The sequence below is a fragment of the Cervus elaphus genome, chromosome 11 (genome assembly GCF_910594005.1).
Source record: "Cervus elaphus chromosome 11, mCerEla1.1, whole genome shotgun sequence".
In the NCBI taxonomy this organism is placed as follows: Eukaryota; Metazoa; Chordata; class Mammalia; order Artiodactyla; family Cervidae; genus Cervus; species Cervus elaphus.
Window position 1 is genome coordinate 61080133 of NC_057825.1, and position 20508 is coordinate 61100640.

At 35.3% G+C, this 20508-nt stretch overlaps 1 protein-coding gene across 2 annotated transcripts in view; it reads right to left on the bottom strand.

The window, feature by feature from the left end:
• Positions 1-2142: 2142 nt before the first annotated feature.
• Positions 2143-20508, bottom strand: part of PAPOLG (poly(A) polymerase gamma) — a 32134-nt gene continuing 13768 nt past the window's right edge. For both annotated transcript variants that reach the window (XM_043917935.1, XM_043917934.1), the window contains exons 7-22: positions 20289-20400; positions 18033-18122; positions 17256-17394; positions 16649-16721; positions 15770-15890; positions 15345-15429; positions 14899-14952; positions 13028-13147; positions 12403-12512; positions 10164-10285; positions 9751-9926; positions 9253-9341; positions 8955-9172; positions 8327-8392; positions 8097-8153; positions 2143-6459 (exon numbers count right to left, since the gene is read on the bottom strand). In XM_043917935.1, the coding sequence (XP_043773870.1) occupies positions 6361-6459; positions 8097-8153; positions 8327-8392; positions 8955-9172; positions 9253-9341; positions 9751-9926; positions 10164-10285; positions 12403-12512; positions 13028-13147; positions 14899-14952; positions 15345-15429; positions 15770-15890; positions 16649-16721; positions 17256-17394; positions 18033-18122; positions 20289-20400 (1731 nt within the window). In that variant the 3' untranslated portion in view covers positions 2143-6360. The remainder of the gene's footprint in view (positions 6460-8096; positions 8154-8326; positions 8393-8954; positions 9173-9252; positions 9342-9750; positions 9927-10163; positions 10286-12402; positions 12513-13027; positions 13148-14898; positions 14953-15344; positions 15430-15769; positions 15891-16648; positions 16722-17255; positions 17395-18032; positions 18123-20288; positions 20401-20508) is intronic.

Below are 20508 nucleotides of genomic sequence, written 5' to 3' on the forward strand. Positions count from 1 at the left end.
TACCTCATTAGGATCACTGTAAAGATTAAGTGCATAATGTTTTAAAAGGCACATCCCAAGTGCTTAGGAAATGTTAAACATCTAAAATTATGCTCTAGAATTTCGCAGGAGATGGGAATGTTGATACTTTCACTATTGGATGCCAATTTTCTGCTATCCATGAATTCCTGGACTATGTTGGAATATTATATGAAAGCTGTGTACGATAGAATTTTCCAAATGAGTAATTGATACATCTCACTGGAGTGACTTTTGGTTAACAAGATATACCTGTCATTCTTTAGTCTATCCCCTAGTCCACCATCCAGGGTTCGATGACATCCCTTGGCCAGCTAATGTAAACTGACCAATACTAAAATAAAGATCATTCAAATGTTCCAATTTTTGCCCTTAAATGATTTTTTGGCTTTCACATTTTTTCCCCCTCTTGCTATCAGTTGATGCAGAGATGTTTTGGGGTAACCTTTTTCCTTAGGAGAAAGGCATAGCTATATTTCACCTACTTCTCCTTTATGGTTTATACTATTGGGTCTTTCTGGTACTACTTGCTTAAAGTTTGCATTCTAGAACAGACTGTATAAAGAAAGATGATTCAAATTTGACATGAACTTTTGGGAAGAAAACTTCCAATGTAGCATATTTCAAATTGTATTAACAGGTCACAACTCAGGAGACGTAGTGAAATCACCTTAGTGAAATCATAGCTAGCACTTAAAATGGCAACCTGCATCTTGCCACAGTAAGGAAAGCATTTTGTGAAACTTGCTTCAATTATGTATGTGTGTATATATATAAATTACACATACATATTCATATACGTATACATGTGCTGGTTTACAATATAAAATGTTTTAAACCAAGCATTATAGTTGAAAGAGCTTGAAAAATGTATCTTAATGGTCTTCACAGTAAAAAAAAAAGTTGAGAAACATACTTTAATGATTTTCACTGTTTTGTTTCTTAGTTCCTTCATCAGGCCTCTCTATTCTAGATAAGCCTCTTAAATTTAAAAAGAAAATTATCAAAAACCAACCAACTAAACAGGACTAACTCATTTTCTTCTTCAGGAATTTTCTGGGCACCCACTACACAAAGACTCTTGGATAGAGGCCCCTACTCTCAACTTGCAACCTCTCAGGGGAAAGCAAGTAGGTAAACAGAAAAATTATGCAAGTTAAATAACTGAAATGTTGAAAAGTAACACGATACAGAGGTAGGATGATAGATTGTGGTCAGGTTATCATGGAAAAGTTTTATGTGGTCATTAGGCTCAAAATGTTAGTAATCAGAGGTTGGCAAGAAGGGTTTTTAAGGACTAGTAAGTAATAAAGTTTGGCTGGCTCATATGGTTTGAAAGATAGTTTTTAGGACATGTGCTTTTAAAAGCATCAGATTCTATCTTGCCCATAATAGCTTAATGCATGCAGTCAGATCCACAAAGAACCTGTTATGATGCTAATCTAACTCATGAAGCATAGTATGATAACTGTGTTAGTTAGATCCTAGGAGCAATGAGCTGCCCTCATCAGAAACCCCCGCTCTGGGTATGGTTAGTTGGCACTCCAATCAGTGTACTTTACAAGTGACTATTAGAAGTCCTTCTGTTATCCATGGCTCAATCCATACAAAAGGCTTTGCTAGTTAGCTTAATAAATGTCAAGTGTGTTTCCACTGGGGCCATGAGTGGCTTGCTAATATCTTGATGCAGACACAGGTTCTTATTTGTGAATTCAGTACTAGATTCAAGATAGGTGTGCTGACTACAAACAAGTCACAGTTCATTAACAAGAAGGTGACAAATATCTGTAGCTTGTACTTCTGTGGACAGTACCCAAGATCTGACTGCTAAATGCACTGCTATTCAGCCATTAGCAGAGAAGTCTGCTTGCCTGATGCTGACCAAAAGGGTGATAGAATTTGCCCCCAATGTTTGAGGCAGATGCTACTGCTTGCTAATGTTTAATCAGATATTCTGTGTAAGGCAAACTGAGTATGAGCTTTGCTTTTGTATTAAGCAGATAGTGAATCCCATTATCTGCCAGAGTCTGAGGTAAATGACCAACTGGTTGTCAGTCCGAAAAATAAGTAAAGACATCTGGTACTTTTAAGTTACTCCCAAATAATATCAGTCAATCACCAATACCTATTTATCAAAGCAAGTTTATTATATTACTTATTCCAGACAATGAGGCTCGTGTGTACAACTAAGAAATTAAGACAATCCAAATAAAAGGCAGGAAAAATTAATATGAATTACACAAACAGCTAACTAGAAAGGAGCAGCAGCTGCGTTCATTTTACATTAACACTGTGAAGTGATGTAGCACCATTTACCTCAAATATATCCTAAGTACTTTTTAAGGTAATTACTTGGGTCCTTGCTAAAAATGCAGCAATACATTAAAAAATTAGAGCAAGCCTGATGATAATCTTATGTTCAACTAACTTCAAATATAAAATTCCAGAAAAAAATAGGAAATCTGGGAAGGCTCTGACCTTGTACAATTCTTTTAAAAAATCCTAAGGAAATAGTTACCATTTTTTAGACTGGCTTTCTTCTATTGCTTGCACTATATTCATCACTATTATCATGACTTAAATTCCAAGCTTTGGAAGGTTTAATAGGTAGTTATTTACGCACTCGTATAATTTTATTAAAAAAATTTTTTTACACTAAAGTTCTATTTATTGGTCTGTTCAGTCTGAACCACAAACATGGAGGAATAAGAAATTTAAGGCTACCAAATCAAAGGATTAGAATCTTTATTATTTTTTTAGGATCTTTAATTATTAATTCTGCTTTTTACCATTTCTAATGATTATTCTAAGCTATTCTACTCTGATCATTCCTACGTTGAAATTTGTTGGTTTGATCCTGCTAATGAATTGAAGTTAACATGAAGACATTTATAAATCCAATCATAAGCCTTTTTCTAAATACTGACAAAGTTTCATCTGAGATACATAAAGAAACTTGAAAAGAGAAATTCAGTATTCCAGAGTCTTTCATTAGCCCACTTTACTAGTTAAGAGCCACAGTACATTTTCAGAAATATACCACAGAAAAATCTTAAGAAAATTCCAAAGTTTGGGATTATTCAATCCTGTAAAGCTGTGGTCCCTAACTTTTTTTTTTCTTAGTGTCATGAACCATTTTTTTAGAACTGATGAAAGTATGAACTTCCCCTCAGAAATATGCATATGAACAAAAACTTCTTATATATATTTGCAAGGGATTCCCTACAGTCCATGATCTTGCAAGTTGGGAGTTCCTATTTTGAAGTGGTGGACACCATGGAAAATAAGTTTAGCCCATTTTGACACTGTTCGTCTTCACCTCTCTGTGCCTATATAGGACAGTAAACATTTTAATGTTACCAAATTGCTGTCTTAAGACAAAAATTCTTATTGTAAACACAGTCTTGTAAAATCCTATTCGGCTAATTTTACAAGGTTTTAAGCCATGTATCCTGTCTCTCAAATTAGTTAAATCCCTAAGGTTTAAACTAGCAGATAATCGTTTCTTTGACATATATTATTCTTTAGAGCCAGTCATTGAAAAGTAAGATTAAAATTTAATACCGTCATGAAAATGAATGTGTTGTCTACATACAGGTTATTTGACTTTATAAAATATATTTCTAGTTATACTTGAAATAAAACACATCTTAGAATCAAACACATTCACCTAGTGCCTCTGAACATAGCACATAATCACAGACCATTCCTTCTCCCTCTTAACTTACTTGGAACCCCATCTCCTACCATAGTAACAAAATATACAGCTGACCCTTGCACAATGCAGGAGGCAGAGTGCTGAACCCCTCATCCCAGTTGAAAACACTTGTACTGCTAACTCTGTCTCAAAAACTTACCAATTGATACATGACTCACCCAAGGGCAGGAAGCTGAAACAGTTTGGATAGAATCAGGACTCAAACCCTAATTCTTTTGATTCTACATATTGTGATCTCCCCTACTTAAAGATCTGTAAGATAAAAATACAAGTACTATATTTACTGAAAAAATATGTATAGGTGACATATAGGACCTGTGTAGTTCAAATCTGTGTTGTTCAAGGGTCAACTGTACTGATTGTTCTACCTACTGTTTGGGATAGAAAACACTTCATTTCTGACCAAACCCACCATCTCAAAAGCATCTCATCGATTCCCCGAACCAGTCAGCAAACAGGTTGAAGAATGCTGTCTCTGAGGAGTTAAACACTTGGCTATGTCTTTAACCCCATGTCGAATGGACAATTAAAACAAGAGATATGACTATACTATAGTACAAAGGTTAGGCCTGTTGCTTTCTTATTAAAGAGAAACTCCACTAGTTACTCCAAAGAATTGGTTTACATAGTAGGTGAAACTTGGATGTATGTATAAAGAATTCTTAAAGCCCTTAAAGAAGTTTTTAATGTTTTGAGTCACATGACAATTATTCAGTCCTTTCATAATCATGCACTTCTGCTCAAATAGAATATTTATAAAACAAAGCTCAAAATACCTGAATAAAGGAAAAGGGTCAGCTAAAAAAACAGCTTTGCCAAGGAAGCTACCATTTGGTCATGGGACTTCATTCTTGTCTTTTCCTATGTAAAAAGTAAAAAAGGAACAACTATTGTTTTCTCCTTGCTATTCTTGAACTTTCACAAAGGAAAACTTCAGAGGTAAACACTAGAATTTCCATTTCAGAGATGTAGGCAGGGGTCAGGAACAGGAGGGGAGAAGGATACTGCTCTCTGACAATTAGAATTCAAGTTATTTCAGCTCAATGGTAAAGGGCTTGCAAGAAAAAATGGACTATGACTCCAATGGCTAAATGGCATCCCGTGTGTCCCGTAAACTATACAACTAAGGGCTTCTCCCTGCACTATTCAAATATACCATTTTGTTTTTCCTACTAGACCTGCTAAATGGTGAGTGCAAGATGAAGAAGGTAATATATACCAGCATTCCTGGCTGTGTAATCTATACATTTTCATTTTAATTCAAGCATAATCCATATTTAAAAAATTAGACTAAAGAGAGACAGTAAAGGTTTTAAAGTTTTCTCTTTGAAAAGATGGTTATCTTACAGTACATACAAAAATACTCTGAAAATACATACGACTTCATTTACAAAACACTGAATCAACATATTACAAGAATTACATGGTTATGGATTTCAATAAATGGAGCATGCATTCATGAAACTTAAAAAATATTAAGAAAAGGACTGAAAAAAGCAGTGTAAAAAAAGACAACTCATATTTAAATAAAAATTACAAAGGTCCTGAGCCAATTAATGGTTGGTAACAATGTCTTCAAAAATGCCTTTAGGTCTCAATAAAATCCACTGCTTATTTCTGCATGCCTAGTCCGTGAAGAAACTGAAGTTGTGGGGGTACGTAATGGTCAGGAATTATCATGCCAAGTTAAATTGTACACGTCAAAAATACAAGTTTGCCATACTTAAAGTATCTTTATTGGTGATGCCAGATTGAGTTGCTCCTCAGTAAAAAATACCAGTCAACTAACAAGAATGGCATGAGATAGGTTATGTAACAATTTCACCGTTCATATACTGACTTTCAGTATTCTGGTTATATTTTGATTCTTAATAAAGATGCATTTCAAAGGCCTCCACAGGAGGCAAAATATAGAGAATTTATGGTGCCCAACTCTTATGTAATCACTGGACTAATCCTCCCTGGTAACTATGCAACATTTGGACAGAAAGGCACAAAAAAATAAAATTTAAATATTTCATGTGCCAATCTGAGAAAAAATAATTTAAATCAACAGAACAGACAAAAAGTACATCTACACAAATGAGGAAAGCAGAAAAGATACCTCACATTCATTTATCTCAGGTTTCACAAAGTGGCTTCAATGCTAAAGTAAATATGTTAACATTTGGAAAATTACAAGGCTTTTTTTTGTTTTTTTTTCCAATTTTTTCAGTTCTATACAATGATTACAACATAAGACTTTAAAAAAAGGGTGGGTGGGGGGGTCGTGGATATTTCAGGACTTGTTTTACAAGTGTCCAAAGAGCCAAGAACTGGTTCCCATAACAGAGAAATAAGCATCGAAAGTTAAGGCAGTAAAACCTCCAACGCAAAGTCATAATATTGCAGACGACAATTTGATAGCAGGTGATCCTCAGAGAAGTGTATGTAGCAATCAATGAGAGAATGCTACAGCATCTGCAGGTCAAAGTGTGAGAGTTCAAAAAACACTTCAAGGTCGTTAGGCGGATGACTGTAACTTTCACCTTATCTTATGTGTGACAGCTCACTCTATTTTTAAGAGTGGATGCATCTATGCCACTAAATGATTGCATATTCACTTTAGTAAGGAGGCACTGCTTTTACCGATTTAGGGTCAGCCGAATGGAATTTTTGATGACACGGATGTTATTTGCTGGAACTGGAGATGATGAATCTGGTAGTTCTTTGCTGGGCAGTCTCTGTTAGAAAGAAATAGAAACAAAGAAGGAAAAACAAATACATATTATAAAGGTCCAGTGAGTAAAACAGTAACAAAAGTCTGAGTTTTTGCCAAGAGCTCTAAGTTCCTATACACTCAAGTATGTGCTGAATACTTTCTCCCAATGTTCATAGGTACTTCTTGTTTGGGGGACTTAAAAACAGGTGAAAAGCAAAGGGACAGGGAAAGGGCAGAGGTGGAAGGGCTGTATGAATAAAAAAGAGGGCTGTGTAAAATCAATTGACACTTCTACACTGAGAATGCACAAAGAACAAAGTCCTCCTCAGAGTCAGGCAATGGTAAAGAGAAACAGGAAGACTACGGTCACCAAACACGAAATTCTCAGGGTGCAAGGTGAGAAATGAGTGTGTGATTCAGAGGGAAACTTGATATCGAGTTATAGCTCTCAATTAGTTTCTGTACAACATTCATGGAGAATAACCCAACTTGTAAGATAAGTTTTTAGGAAAACTGACTTTGCAGTTAGGGTAGGTAACTTTAGTGATGGTACAATTCAGCAACATCTCTATGAAGGCTTTTGAAGACACTAAAGATTATTACATAATGAAGGCAAGTCTATGAAACTGAGAAACAAAGATAGAAACCTAAAATACAGATAGTTGTGTGATGGAAACAGTATGTTAGCTTCAAGTCATTAAGAGAAGACTGCAAGAAGTAATTCTCCTTTCACGTTACCTTGGCTAAACAATTATATCATACAGGCATCCATTAAAAAAAACACGAAAAACTTCAGACATGCATAAAAGAATAGAAAGGACGATGAAGATGCCACAATGAAGACTCAGACATTATTAAAATTTTGCCATAGTTGTTTGTGTTATACCCCTTGCCCTTTATACTTGAAATCTTTTAAAGTAAAACTCAGACATTTCATTTCACACTTTAATATCCACCTCACACTTTTTCTTCCAATACCATACATTATATAATTATACACCTGTATTTTTTGTAACTCGCTCTTATGTTAAACTGTACAAATTCTACAACACAAAGTATGAGGATATTTTCTAATTTGCTTCAGAATTGCCAATACATGCTGGGGAATCTGGCAGGGTGACAGTTGACTACAATGAGAAACACGAGCACCTACCTTAACTAAAATGTTAACCCCTTGAAAATATTTAAATTAAGATTTAGGGGCTCTTTGGCTCATGTTTCAAAGATATTTACTCTATACACCAGTATATTTGGTTCCTCCAAAATATTAGTAAGTGTGGTCCCCAACTATCAAGCCTGATTTTCATCAGTAAGCAATGGGGTACAACAAAAGACTATCCGGTGTTGGTAGGAATTACTGTGCTGAGCACTAAACTGCTTCTTTAAAAATAAAAACAAAAGTTGAACATACCTTGAATAAATCATGAAATCTTGAACAACCCCCTCCTTTCTAGACTTTTGAGATACATACATTTAGGCTCATATATTCTATTTCCATCCCCAACTTGCAACTACACTGCTGATATGGAGGACACGGACAAAATCTTATTAGCCCTTTCCTTCCCCTAGTGCTATAGACTCTTCTTAATGAGCTTTTTGTACCTGTAGATTACCTATGCACTCGTACCTGTGTATTTTACCTACAAATTAGACTGTTACCTTTTTGCGTGATGTATCAATAGTTGGAATAGGCATACATTCTCCTCCAATGGCATCCTAAAAACAGAGTTACATACAAGTGAAAACTTTCCTATATGCAAATATTTATTTCTACATGATATAAGTCATAACTAAAAGTTAAGAGATAAATCTGATCTACTTTTGAATATAGTACTTTTCCTGATACATGGCTCTTTAAGTATTTTTAAGCACACTGTTAATATACTTACCACTGATTTTCTTTTTCTGTCTTCAGCAGCATGTGATTCCTTAAATGTTGATTCAAGTCGAATAAACTAAAATATAAACATTAAAATGAGGTGCTATTATTACCTATTAAACAGGTACTATTTATTTATAGGTGCTATTTATTACCTATAAAACCATATAAGTCTACATAAAATGAGAAACTAATTAGTGACCAGGCTAATGTCAAAACTATTACAAACAGGTTTGGTGAGCAAAGAGAATTTAAATCAGATTGAATTTAACTGACACCCTTAATTTCTATAGTTTGATCTACTGAGATGATAATAGAATACTTATACCACCACCTACTGGAGGCAGAGGAGATCACCATTATAACTCAATATTTAGTTACCAATAATGACTTTTACGTAAGCCCAGGAGAAACTCAGACTAATCATTCAAATTTTTAGACACATTATTGATTTGAATTCAGAATGAACAATTAGTATTATCCTATTAGGGTTTAGGGAAATATTCTTTTTAATTGGTCAAATTCTAATGGAATACTAAGGTAACTATGAAGAACTGCGAGCTTCTTTAGCACTATTTTAAGTTTACTTTGAAAAAAAAAAATCGACTACAGAATAACCACTGACTCTGTAATCATACCTTTTCTATGTCTTTCAACCTCTTAGAGGACCCATCTACAGATGGGGAGTGGGGTCTTTTAGGCGTAACATTCTTAGTTACATTTGACATCCCATTTAGATGTGGCTGCCCCTGGACAGGGTTGTGAGGTGTGACCCTAGGAATGACATTTCGTCCTACTACCGTAGGAATGGTACACACAGCTGGGGGTGATACAGCTTTTAATGCAGAGTCGACTTCTGAAAAGGAAAAAAGAAAGGTTTTAGTAATTAAATACAGATGTAATAGACTCATAACCAAGAAAAGTACAGATACCTACTTGCACCAATGACAGGAATAGATAGCCCTTGAGCTGGCGGGACACTCAGTGACTTTTCCACAATTACAGCAGCAGGCTCAGCGTTATTCCTATAAAAAGTGTTAAATTATCATTATTAAATTATTTAAATAGTATGTATTTAAAACCTTAACTAAATATTTAAATTACTTTTTTCAAGTACTCCTACTTTAACATTTCACCAAAGGAAGAAAAAACAGTGGGGAAAGGAAGAGGACCCAGTAAGAATTAACAGGAAAAATTAAAGAGAAAACCTGGACATTTCTGTTTACTTACCTATTAATATTCCCATATATTCATAAACCTAGACCACATCCCACAGGATTACCACAAACTGTCAAGTAATTCTAAATAAGAAACTGACTAGTAACTCACAAAATAATTTTTTTTTAACAATTAAAAGATATTTAGTGAAAGTACAGAAGTTTACATTATCCTCAAATACACTGAAGACTGAAAGGAAAATTTTGAAATGCAGACCTCTCTGTCTCCCCTGAAGGAGGAATATCAGGCTTGGAAGGCTTGTTTGCAGACACTGGGGAATTAAAAGGTGTTTCATTATCAGTGTCTCTGGAGCTGTCCAAACAATTGCTATCCAGAGAGGATCTTTTGGATTGAGGTCCACTTGAACTTCGAGTGACATCAGATAGACTTTGCTGAAACAGGGGAAAAGCTTTTAGGATTTCAAAAAGTATATGCGAAAAATGGTTTCAATTCTGAAGTACATATAAAACAAGATATTTTGTGATTAATGAAGGTTAAGATTTTAGTCCTAGATTGAATTGCCTGTACTTTCCCAAACCTTCTCAATAGGTTTGGGTGCTGTAAAAATGCAGATTTGGGCCTAGGATCATGTGTCTGGGTTCAGACTGGAAAGGTGAGTACAAACTCACCTTTTTCTTCTTCTGAAGAATTTCTGCAGGAAGGTAGTGATGAAGTTGTTTTTTTTTAACATGAGTTGCTTCAATTTTCATTCCTTCCTTTAGCATGTTTATATTGTTTGCCTGTCTGTACACTGTAACAAAAGTCAGTATGTTTAAATGGGAAACTTCTTTCTAAAGAAAGGATGCTATTTTCTTTTTCTAAAATATGTACCTTCAGTATCTCCACATCACTACACAAAAACATATTCTTCTTACAGAACAAATACTTCCAAAACACTTTCACATCACAATCCTTTTCAAGTACTGACTAGTTTCCTCATGTCCAACTTCTAAGACTTTCCCATAATCAAATCTCACTAACAAAATTAATGTATGGAAAAAAGTTTTCCTAAATCTGTTTTTCTGCTATTTTCCCTAAGGGCAATCTCTTCTCATAACTACCAGCCCAAATCTGAGCTAATCCTAATACCATATATACAAGATGCAATTCAAGCTCTCCTCCTCCATGAAGCTTCTTTTACTACACGAGTCATAGACTGTTAGACATGAGAAACCATCAAGAAGTACATCCTTATCATGCAGGTAGGTAAACAAGACTCAACAGCCTTGAATGCCCTGCCAGTACTGAAATACACATAGCCCCAGATTCCCACTCCTTGTAAGAAAGTCAGTTTTATTAACTACTATATAAATTATTTAGTGTGTGTTAACTGTGAGTACTCATATGATAAGCTAACTGGAGAGGGGTGGGAGGTTTCTTCTGCACAGTATCTACTGGGAAATGTAAATTATATAATCTCTTGGGGCCTCAATATCTCTACATGGAGAACATTTTATAAACCTGTAATAAACAGAGCTTCCCAACCCCTTCCTTTTGGAAAAAATGAGTCCAAATTAGAATTGAAAATTTTATATCTATGTTTTCATTCCACATTGCTTATAAAAGAACCCTCAGGAGTGCATGTTCAATGTGCAGACTTCTGGCTCCACTCCCAGAGCCTATGATTCAGTAGTTGTAAGGTGATGCAGAGAAACCTGCATTTTCATGATAAATATGAGTGCTAGTTCAAAAGAAAAACTCAGATGAGCTAACCAAGAATATTAATAGTATAAACGTAGTTTTCACATTAAGACAACCCCACATTTATAACAAATATATTAAGATATTCCACAGAGATGGTCTTAGAAGATGTGAAAGATTCTTTTCACTGATTCTGAAACATATTCAGCAAGCCTGTATTGACTGATATTTATTTCATGTAAAATAAAAGTCGAAAAACAAGTAATCTTTATAATTTTGGTTATAAACACTGGCTGCACAAACTAAAAATCACCTACAGAGTTTCTTTAGTCTTCTTTTTGTTTTAAAAGTTAATATATTTACATGGTACAAAACTCAAAGGATTCATATGTATACAGTGAAGTGGCCGCCTCTGTAAGACACACCCAGTTAGTTCCTTGAACTAAAAGCATTTCTGCCAGTTTCTTTTATTAAAAAACTAAGGCTATGGTTTTTCCAGTGGTCACGTATGGATGTGAGAGTTGGACTGTGAAGAAAGCTGAGCGCCGAAAAATTGATGCTTTTGAACTGTGGTGTTGGAGAAGACTCTTGAGAGTCCCTTGGACTGCCAGGAGATCCAACCAGCCCATCCTAAAGGAGATCAGTCCTGGGTGTTCATTGGAAGGACTGATGCTGAAGCTGAAATTCCAGTACTTTGGCCACCTCATGTGAACAGTTGACTCGTTGGAAAAGACCCTGATGCTGGGAGTGGTTGGGGGCAGAAGGAGAAGGGGACGACAGAGGATGAGATGGCTGGATGGCATCACCGACTTGATGGGCGTGAGTTTGAGTAAACTCCAGGAGTTGGTGATGGACAGGGAGGCCTGGCGTGCTGTGATTCATGGGGTCGCAAAGAGTCGGACACGACTAAGCAAATGAACTGAACTGACACATCCTTCCAGAGATAGTCTATGATTTTTAACCAAAAATGCATGCATTTCTTTACTGATTTATATAAATGATACTATACTATACCTACTGGTCTGCACCTCCCTCCTCCCTCAAGATCTTGTAAGTTATTTCATCATGCCTTTACTTTTTTAAGGGCAGCGTATAGTTTCATAATATAGATGTTTCATGTTCATTTAACCAATTGTGCAACTTTATAAAAATACAGCCAGCCTAGACAGAGGATACTGCACTACAGCCAAGGCTGAGTGCCACAGCTCTATGATGACAAAGTCTTACCTGTATCAGTAAACGACTGTATATCGTATGTCAAGTCTATATTAACACTTTCTGCATTTTCTACTCTCCGAAAAATTATTCCAAGGAACCACATTGATACATAATTGTTGCTATAAAATAAAATGTAAGAATTTCCATTAATTTTTAATAATTTTACAGATGCTATTTGGTAATTAAAACTTGGTCTCTATGGAAGCACAAACACAAATTTCAATGGTTTGGCCAAATTCTTAAAAAACACTGTTAAGTTATCCTGTGTTATTATAAAGCAGATTGGCTGTGATGGACCTTTTTGCTGAGGTCTGTGGGCTACCAACATAGCATGTACTTGGTTGTTTTTTTTTGGCCTCGTCATGTGGCTTGTGAGATTTCAGTTCCCCGACCAGGGATTGAACCTGGGCCCTGGGCAGTGAGAGTCAGAGTCCTAACCACTGAGCCACCACGGAATTCCCAACATGTACTTAGTTTTAATGCATGATCACTTATGCTCAAGTACACGATTTATCATTCTCCATCCTCCAGCAATAACTGCTATGTAACATGGCAATCTTATAACTGATCTTAAATATACATATGTCAGGTAACATTATTTAAGAAATAAAACATTAAAAAATAATTAACTTACTCTTTATGATGTTCCTTATTTCCTGGGAATGATTGGGGATTTACATGGGCAAGAGTAATAAATTCATTCCGTTCCAAATTTCCCACAAGTACACGTATTTTAGATTCTACTAACCCAACCCTAAAATAAAAACACAGACAAGAATTTTCAATGTTAAATGTGGAAGCTATATCCAAGTAAACCAAATAGCATATAAGCTATGATGATTTTGTTGTTCAGTCGCTAAGTCGTGTCTGACTCTGTGACTCCATGGACTGCAGCACACGAGGCTTCCCTGTCCTTCACTATCTACCAGAGTTTGAGCAAACTCATATCCATTGAGTCCGTATGCCATCTAATCACCTTATCCTCTGCTGTCCCCTTTTCCTCCTGCCTTCAATCTTTTCCAGCATCTGGGTCTTTTCCAATGAGTCGGCTCTTTGCATCAGGTGGCCAAAGTATTGGAGTTTCAGCTTCAGTCCTTCCAGCAAATATTCAGGACTGATTTCCTTTAGGATTGACTGCTTGGATCTCCCTGCTATCCAAGGGATTCTCAAGAGTCATCTCCAGCACCACAGTTTTGAAAGCATCAATTCTTTGGTGCTCAGCCTTCTTTATGGTCCAACTCTTACATCCGTACACAGCCACTGGAAAAACCACAGCCTTTGTCAGCAAAGTGACCTTTCTACTTTTTAATATGCTAAGTTTGTCATAGTTTTTCTTCCAAGGAGCAAGACTCTTTTAATCATGGCTGCAGTCACCAGCTGCAGTGATTTTGGAGCCCAAGAAAATACAGTCTATCACTGTACTGTTTCCACTGTTTCCCCATCTATTTGCCATGAAGTGATAGGACCAGATGCCATGATCTTCATTTTCTGAACGGTGAGTTTTCGGCCAGCTTTTTCACTCTCCTCTTTCACTTTCATCAAGAGGCTCTTTAGTTTCTCTTCGCTTTCTGCCGTTAGGGTGGTATCATCTGCATAGCTGAGGTTGTTGATATTTCTCACAGCAATCTTGATTCCGGCTTGTGATTCATCCAGGCAAGCACTTACGATGTATTCTGCATATAAATTAAATCAGCAAGATGACAATATACAGCCTTGATGTACTCTCTTTCCCAATTTTGTACCAGTCTGTTGTTCCATGTCCAGTACTAACTGTTGCTTCCTGACCTGCACACAGGTTTCTCAGGAGGCAGGTAAGGTGGTCTGGTATTCCCATCTCTTTCAGAATTTTCCAGTTTGTGTGATCCACACAACAGTCAAAGGCTTTATCGTGGTCAATGAAGCAGAAGTAGACGTTCTTGTGGACTTCCCTTGCTTTTTCTATGATCCAAATGATTTGGCAATTGGATCACTGGTTTCTCTGCATTTTCTAAATCTAGCTTTATGTGTTCATTAAAAAAATTCAGGCCAATGTATTAAGAGACCCTGTTAGGATACCATTTAAGTAAATGAAAAGTTACTTAGTGAATTGTTTCCTCTCTTTTCTTTTTCAAGAAGGACCCATCTGTTTAATGCACTCTTGATCTAAGATACTGCCTTTTAGGGCCATAAAACAGTCATAACTGGAGCATGTGTGTATATATATGTGTCTCTATACACATTATGGTTATATACTAGGTATGAGAATCATTCAAATGCCTCACAATTTTGCTTAAATCTGACTCTGAGAAGTGACAAAAAGCAAAAGTCTGTGCATATATCCTTATCTCATGTCAGTTTCAATTCTGAAACATTAATTTGATGGCATTTCTGAAACACTGATACTCCATGGTCAAGTACAACAGTCACTATAATATTTAATAATTGAAAAGTAAGAAAGTGTTTTAGAAATGATAAAGCATCATATAAATATGTTATCATTATATAGTAGGCAGAGAGTAGCCTTACCACTCTAGATGATTTTCTTCTGTTGATGCACTGGCAGTCAATACTATATAATGTCTGTGAAGAATTTTCAGCAACAGTCAGGGGGGAAAAAGCCAGAAATTATTGTTAGAGTCTGACTTTCCATCATTACTTTTTCTTTCTCCCTCCCAATGAACAAAAAAGCTAACACAGGCACACATTTATGAAAATTGAAACATGCTCTGATTTTCACAAAATTAATTCTAGACCCTCTAATTAAAAACAATTCACTAAAACCAAAACCCCACAAATACTGGGTTGATACTACTAGAGTACAGACTTTCTTATCACCTAGGGTTTCTGCTAACCTATTCTCTACCTCACTTGAACTATTCAAATGACAAATGTCACCTATTATGTATTAACTTTGTAAGTTTAATATTCCTCTTCCTGATACACACACACACACAATCCAAAATTTCAAATACCTATACTTTTGGAAAAAATTTGGTGGCTCAAGTAGTTTGGACCAGTCTGATTTCCCCTGAAGAATTTCATCTGTGACTGCAAGACCTAAAGAGAGAAAGAAACACAGATTCTGAAAACTCAGCATCATAGCTCCTGTTACCCTTCCCTCAAAGCTCTAACTCCACCAAATCCCTAAGTTAAAAAAAAAAAAAAAGTATAAATTTATTATGTTCTTTCTTAGAACACAAAAGTCAATTTCAACCAGACTGGAGTGGCTTCATTTTTGGCCTTTTAATATTATCACATACTTTGCAAAACCAATTACTGAAAAAATACATATTTTAAAGAATTTTTAGAAATAATAGGCGTAACTGCAATAGAATAAAATTGTTGTCAACCAAAACTTGTGGGAATATGTATAGGGCAACAGGGCTAACAGGTTTACCTTGTTTAAATTCTTCTACCATTACTGTTCGAGTTGATGTGGACACATTATACGTAGAATTCTGTTGTGGGTAGGCAGGGGTGATTATGGGCATGAGATGATACCTATCTGATGGATTTACCTGTGAAATTAGAAGCAGAATAATTGATCTATTCTCCTATTTCAGTTGTCCTCACTTCATTTCCCCAAAAGTCTGAAGAATATGAAATATATTTTAATACTACATTTCCTCAATTCTAAGAACATTTCCCCTCCCCAACTACATTTATTTCTGAAGTCAGATGTGTATGGTAGTCAAACTTAAAAAAAAAACTCTGCAAAATTTTATTTTTCCCTCGAAAAGCTTTTAAATTGATGGTACACTTTATAAACAATGGTCTTTTAGAACCAAGGAAATATAATAGTAAGTGCAAAGAGGATTATCTGGTCCCAAGGTCCTCTGTCCTCTTTCCTCTTTCCACACCTTCCCCTTGGTTACTCAGGAATCAGTACTCTAAAAGCAAACTAAAATGCAAGGTGAGAGTTCTGCTATCATGGGACCACGAATCTGCTTTAAACTGCACAGCGAAGTGCATGTTTTATATATGTCAATATTTTATTATTAATAACTAATTACTTGTAAGACAGCTTTAAACAATAGATTATGACATCCTGGTTGATACAACCACTCATCAAATCTTATACGGGTGATTTTTAATGCCCTAACATTTGGATCAGCACTGGAGACACAAATCATCTGCACCAAAAAACACCGTAGAGGGAGGGAAAGGACTACAGTTACACAGAAGGAAGATGAACAGGAACAAGAGGAATTATCCTTAACTAGATTTCACTTTACAGAAGTGTCCTTTTCCTAGAAAGCTTTAATAAGTTACATACCCGAGGATCCCAAACTGGCAAATTCAAATTGCTTTCTTCTGGTTGCTTCAGCAGCACAGGATTTGGCCATTCCCTAACATGAAATAGGAAAAAAAACTCATGTAAGATGTCACTTCAGGAACTACATGAAATGTTAAAAGCTGCTGATTTTAAAGCAGTGATCTCTGAAAGGGCGAATACTGCTTTGCCCATTAACTTTAACCAATTTAAACCTGAATTTTTTCTTTCCTTCTCATTTGCTTTCATAGACTTAACTCTGATAATTTAGTAACATCAACAGCTAACATTTACTGAGAATACTCCTAATAAATACATGCAGCAGCTATGGTTATTATCTCTTTTACAGACGAGATCTTAACCTATATAGAGCTAGTAACTGGCAGAGCAAAGACCACTCTTACTAGCTAAAGGCCCACATTTACAGACCCCCTAGAAGAAAGCACCATCTGATGTCCCATCATTTCCTCAAATTTGATGTTTAAAATATAACTTTTAAAAAGGAATGTAAGACAACAGAAAAACTGTAAGCATAACTCTTAATTTCCAGATAAGTATACACATAGGCAGAAGTTAGTAAGCAGAGAAAAATACGTATATGACTACTTACCATTTGGAAAAAACTAAGAAGAACTTATGAACTAAAGTAGAAGCTGCTGCATTTGGATATAATTGGCAAGTTCTTGCAACCAGCATTGCCCAGGAGACACCACCAAGGAATCCCAGCATGTTGGAATAAATACCACGTCCTAGAAAATTAATATAGTTGTTAATTATTGTTAGGACCTACTATCCATGACATTCACGTATAAGGAATAGCTTAAAGTTTAACTGCTCTCCTAAGATTTGCTTGGAACTCTTTTCCATTATAGAAACATTAAAATCAACAAGCAGACCTTCATGACAGGCTCACTCTTGTTAGTAACTCTAAGTCACTCATCTTATCTCCTACTTTGCCCTCCAATACAGAGTGCTGTAAGGTAAAAAGAAAATGTTAAAACTATCACTGTAGGTTCTTCCTTTAAAAAATTTACTGCACACCTATCATATACTAGACGGCTGACGATGGAGATAAAGATGATTAAGATGGTTCCGCCCAGGAGAACTCGAAGATGAGTAAGGATTTTACTCTTCAAGTTCTAACTCATTCTAACTCCCTGGCTGAAACCTAAGATGTAGAGTCAGGGGCTTTTAGTTTTTACCTATGGAAGAAAAAAAGAGTCACTCATCAGAGCACCAGAAGCATCACATCTGAAAAAGAAACAGCCCCTGCAAAACCTACTGTACCTCAGTCCCCCCACAGTAGTTTCCTGTGTCTGTCTACCATGAGCAACTGAAAATTGTAATTTTATAACTCAAGGTAAAATTAAAGACCTTGAATACTTACGCTTTGCCCACAGTTTAACTGCTCTTAGGGTGAGTCTGAAAGTTTCTTTATTTGGCACTAAATGCAAAATTTCATCAGTAACTCTACATCCTGAAAAACATAAAGCATTCATTTTTCATTATGCAACAAGTTCCAGTTAATTCAAACAGCCTTTTAACTTCAACTCTCAAATTCTAAAAATATCAAAGATAATAAAGTATGAAGTTTAATTTCTTCATGTACTTTAAATTTAGCCCTTATATAACAGAAATCACTTTGCTTATAAAGAATTAAATAGCACATGGGTAATACAATCTAATATTAAAATAAGAGATGAATCTGAAATATATTTTTATTTTTTTCCACATCTGTCTTTACTGTTAGTCAAACGCCTCTAAGTTAGAAAACTACTACTGCTTTAATGCAAACCTTATCCACAAATACTGCAATCTATTGCTGCTCTCTGGAAATATAGCAAAATACAATGATTAAGTTAAAGAAGATACTCTAAACCAGTAGTTCTCGAGGTGTGGGCCCTGGGGACTCTTATTAGATCAAATCTATTTTTGTAACATTAATTCGTTCCTTGTTTCACCATGTTAAATTTGCACTCAAGGTGTGAAACCAGTGTTGGATAAAACTGCTGGGATCTAAGCACTGAATCAAAGCTGTGCCAACAAAGTGTACTAGTAGACGATATTATCTTCACCACAAGTTTGCAGTTAGAAAACAGGAGAGGAACTTGTGTGATGTCTGAACGTGTTCAAGGTAAGCTATGTTCTTTTTTTCAGGGAACATCAGTTTTAGTAGGAAGAATGATTGACAGACAACAGTGGTTATTCATTTTTGGGTATTTAGCAGACATTTCATAAAAAATGAACAAAATGAGCCCCTCACTTTTAGAAAACCAAATGATGAAATTTATTGCAATAAAACTTGAGCTTTCAAGTAAAAATCAGAAGTTTGGACAACTAGCATTTGCTACTATGAGCTTGACAGCTTTCCAAGACCTAGGCTTCTCTGACGAGATTGGTGGTGACAGTGATGAATGTGCTTTTTAAAATTTATTTTATAGTAAAATGTGTGTTAATATTTAGAAGCTCCAAATAACTTTGTGAGCCAGTATTTTCCACATACCTAAGGCATGATAATACAGACTCATGCATGGTTAAAAGATCCATTCAAAGAATCAGACACACCAATAGATTTTAATGTAACAGTGTACAAAAGTTAACTGATAACAGTTTCAGGTTCTATATTCTAATCAATATGTAAAACAGATCACTTAAAAAAAAAAAACAACAGATCACTTTTAATTCATCAGAAAAGGGAACAAATTACTGACGTATGCTACAAACATGGATAAACCTCAAAAACATTACGGAAAGTGAAAGAAGCCAGACACAAAAGACCACATATTATACGATCCCATTCATATGAAATATCCAGAAAAGGCAAATCTACAGAGATAGAAATGGTTGCTGGTGACTGGAGGTTGAAAAGGGGAATAACTGCAAATGGGTATGAGGGATCATTCGAGAATGATAAAAAATGTTCTAAAATTCTACTGTAGTGTAAAACTGTGAATATACTAAGACTGCTAAATTATACACTTAAAAACGATGGATTTTATAGTATATAATTATACCTGAATAAAGCTGTTAAAAAGAAAACAAACTGTCACTGGTCAAGTTTTGGTGCAGTATTAAATATCCACAATTATGTGAAAGGCTATTAAAATACTCCCTTTTCCAATTACATATCTTTAAGAAGTCAGATTTTCTCCCTATGCTTCAATCAAAATAAAATTTTATGATGCTGACAGTTAAAAGCAGGTATGAGAAAATATTAGTCACAAAAATGCCAAAAAACCTGCCATTCTCACACAAAAATATATCTATATTCACTTATAAATGGGTTTATTATAGCTATTTTTAAATGGACTAAGTAAATATCTTAAAAATTTCTCACTTTTTATTTCTAATATGAAATATTGATAAATATAATTCACATAAATGGAAGATTTTGGGGGGGGGGTCCTCAAAAAATGTTTATAGAGTGTAAAGGGGTCCTGACACCAAAAAACCTGAGAACCACCTCTATAAACATTTCAAATTTGTGTTTTATGATGGTTAAATGTGATCAGATTACTTGTATGAAAAAAATTACATCATTTTAAACTAAGTTAGGCTAATTCTTATAAAAGTTTTGCAAAAAGATCTCTATTTGTCTAACTGTTTTCAAGCAGGTTTCTGAAATTTCTTTTTAGAAGCTTACCATTTAGGCTGCGAATACACCTGATATCAAGGCTTCTCAGTCGAGAGTCATCTCTTAGATCTAAATTTTCTGATATGGTCTGTATTGCCAATCTTGCAAAGACTAAATCAATCTTTGGAAAAAAGAAAAGCAAGAGAGAAATATTACTTTTTCTCCTAGTCCATTCTCCCTGTCTTTCCCATCTCAAAAATGTAAAAAGTTCTAATTACTAGTTTGGTGG